This window comes from Atta cephalotes (genome assembly GCF_000143395.1).
Source record: "Atta cephalotes unplaced genomic scaffold scaffold00013, whole genome shotgun sequence".
Lineage (NCBI taxonomy): Eukaryota > Metazoa > Arthropoda > Insecta > Hymenoptera > Formicidae > Atta > Atta cephalotes.
In genome coordinates this window covers 1524780-1528196 of record NW_012130077.1, presented here as the reverse complement: position 1 = coordinate 1528196, position 3417 = coordinate 1524780, and the positions used below count along the sequence as shown (strand labels likewise).

Here is a 3417-nt window from a genome sequence, read left to right as displayed (position 1 = left end):
GACGTACGTACGTACGTAACGACGACGAAGAGAGAGAGAGAGAGAGAGAGAGAGAGAGAGGACGATTACTCCACGGAGACGCAAAGCAACGGCAAAGTAAACAGGACACAGGCAGTAAGCTCTTCACGTGCTACATTAACGCCTTTGGTGTTCGACGCACAGCTCTTTTCCGGCGATCGATAGGCACACGCGCGGTGGGTGGTGTGTATGTGTGTGTGCGGTGACGCGCTGTCGTCGAACGATCACCCAGACCCAGCAGCGGCAGTGTGCTCGCGAACGAGGGTCGAGAGGAAAGAGCCGAGCGCCGGATCGATCGATTCCGGCCGTGTAATTCTCTGATCGCCGCCGCTACCTGCATGAAGGCGATGGTGGTGAGCCCGGTGAGCGGCAGAGTGCCGCCCAACCATCGCGGCGTGTTGCACAACGGTCTGGGGATCGGCGGCACCAGACGCGACCTCGAGGCCGAGGAAGTCGCCGCTTACCTCACCAAGCTGCGCTCCCTCGTGCCGGACATGCCGCGCAAGCGGAAGCTGTCGAAGCTCGAGGTAATCCAGAGGGTGATCGAATATATCTGCGACCTGCAGACCGCTCTGGAGGAGACGAACGCGGCGCATCAAGATGCGAAGACGATGACGACGGCGACGGAATCGACTACGCAATCGTCCTCGAGGCAACCCCTGCTGAACACCATCACGTCGGCCGCCACGACGACCACTACGACGTCCGTCGTAACCGCGACGGTCGCCGATCGGTGACCTGTTGGTCGAACCCACTAGGGTACAGGTCGCATCGAGGCCACCCTCCTCGTGGACTAGATGGATCGCTCTGCTCTTCGAAAAGGATGTCCGATCTATTCTCGATCTGGGCAGTCACGGGAAGAGATATTGATCATCGCCCGGAAGAGAAAACTACCCGGGAGACCACGTCCGAGGAACGCACCGAAGATGAGAACGTATTTTGATCAAAGAGACATTTTGATCAAAAAAAAAAAGAGAGTCCAGCGCTGGTTTTTACCCTTCTCTTCTGCGAAGGGAAATTGTAAATACATTTGTACATACGCTCATCGCCATTCCACACGAGATCTCTCACGGTTATAAGGACCCGGCACGAATTTCCTCTATTCCTCTTCTTTTTTGCTCTCCCCCTAGAATCTTATCATTCCAATTTTTCTTTCCTAATCGACCGCGCGACACCGACTGAATCGACCGCGGGACCAGCGATTCGATTTCATCGCGATCTCTGGTCTTTCGAGGCCCCGATTGACGGACTGTGGAAACCCCATACAGCACAGATCATTCCATCCATAACGCCAATTCTCTAAAGGATATCCTAAAGATGTCCAGAGGATGTTCGAGAACATCCTTAGGATATTACTCGGAGAAGTATTGCTGTGGGCAGCAATATTACAGCAACATTGCAAACTTGCTTACAATAAGTCTGTTCGCGTTGCTTGAAATCGCCCCCAAAATTTTTGAATTTGGAAATAAATATCTATATTTAGACGTCGAAGAGAGAAAAAAAGATGCCGAGTACAAGTCTATTGTTGCCGCAAGTTTCTGTGCTGCATGGGAGGCGACGCGCGTGTTTCCAATTGGCGTTCGTTCTTTGATAAATTACTTGTTGTGTGACTGGATCGACTCTCGAGTCTCCCGACGGCGAGAGTTCATCCATCCTGTTCCCATCGTCGATCGTAACGCGAAATCGCGCGTCAAGTGCGGCAACACGCGCACGCGTTCGAATACACTGACAATGAGCGCTCGCAAAACGTTCGTTACACTCGAGTCAATTACATAGCCGCCCCGCCCAACTAGTCTCGCCGATCGATCGCCTTTTCTTGCCGAAGGTCCTTCCTTCCTGGAGAACGCACCTCGCGCCTCAACGCGCGACGAGAAAACAGAAGATTTCTATTCCTCGTCAAATCGATGATCAATGAATTTTGGATGTCGGAGACACGAGCGAGATGACGGTCGATCGGGATTGGCTACAATTTCGCGGCGAGCATGCGAAATCGAATTCGACGAGGTGATTCGCCTCATTTATTTTCTCATCAAAGTTTTCGCGCTCTATCGCTATTGATTATTGTATAGTTATCTCACTGTCGTTGTTATAGCCTCTTATATTATAATTTAGAAAGTGCTGAAACTCCCCCCCCCCCGACTCTCAACCCGCGTAAATATTGTATATTTGCAAAGACTGAAAGGCTGTAAGTACATCATTGCGCGGGCGTACTGCACTCGTACACACGAAAAATAAATACAAACTGTGTCTATACGTTAGTTTCGTGCGTTTGTTTTTATCCTGCGAATAGCTACGTATTCCTGTTTCCTCATGGCTTATCCTATCTCGATCATGCAAATAAGTTGACTAATGCTCGTTTCTATCGATGTAGAAATGCAGTGATTAACTTTAATCTTGGCTCAATTTACTCTCGCTCTCTCTCTCTCTTCATCTTTTTCTAATTAAATTTAAATTGACAGAAACAGACAAGGCTGTTTCACCATGTAAGATTAATTTTAATCTTTAACTTACTCTTTATCTTTTTCTAATTCTACAAATTAAAAAAAATAAACAGCAAATTTCTCTTCGTAAAAATAGATACGATTTCTAAGTCTTAGAATTAGAAAAAGATAAAATTGATAAAAGTTAATCTTACATGGTGGAATCAGGCCTGATGTTCATTTCTATTAACGCTCATTTCTATTAACTTTAAAATCTTAATTTAATTTACTGTTCACCTTTTTTTAAAAACATATAAGAAAAGGTTAAAGAATAGATTTTCTTAGAATTAGAAAAAGATAAAAGGTAAGTTGAATCAAGATTAACTTCCATTGGGCATAAATAGGAAAATAATTCCTTAAAATCTACATCTCTGAGAAATCAAACACTAAAAAACAATAACAAAAATGGGAAATAATTTAAAATTAAGAGCTAAATTTAAAAGAAAAGGCGAAATTTGCCGAAGAACTTTTTTTTAAGATATACTTCAATTTTGAGATATTTTCTATACATTCACATGTTCGAAAATACGATTAAAAAGAAATAAAATTATACTAAATAAGAAATAAAATTTATTATTCATACGTTTATGAATTTTATTTAAAAAAACTTGAGGTTTCTCGTTAATTTGACTAAAAAAGATTAAATGATATATTATATTGTATAATTATTAAGATTAAAATTTTTAATAAATATAAATGCACATTCATTATTTATAAATTAAAATTAGACATATTTATATATCTCTTTAAATTTTCTAAAAATAAGATTGAACTTAAGGGAAGCAGAATCTGCTCTTTCACTGTTGTTCATGAGACCGTAAATCTGTGAAGATTCAATGATATCGGGAACGGAAGCCGGATGAAGGGATAGACAGAGAGAGAGAGAGAGAGAGAGAGAGAGAGAGAGAGAGGAAGGGAC

At 43.3% G+C, this 3417-nt stretch overlaps 1 protein-coding gene across 1 annotated transcript; it reads left to right on the top strand.

Annotated features, from left to right (window-relative positions):
* Positions 1-356: 356 nt before the first annotated feature.
* Positions 357-755, top strand: LOC105617453 (DNA-binding protein inhibitor ID-2). The gene has a single exon (XM_012199010.1). It carries the CDS (start codon positions 357-359, stop codon positions 753-755), a length of 399 nt encoding a protein of 132 aa, XP_012054400.1.
* Positions 756-3417: the final 2662 nt, after the last annotated feature.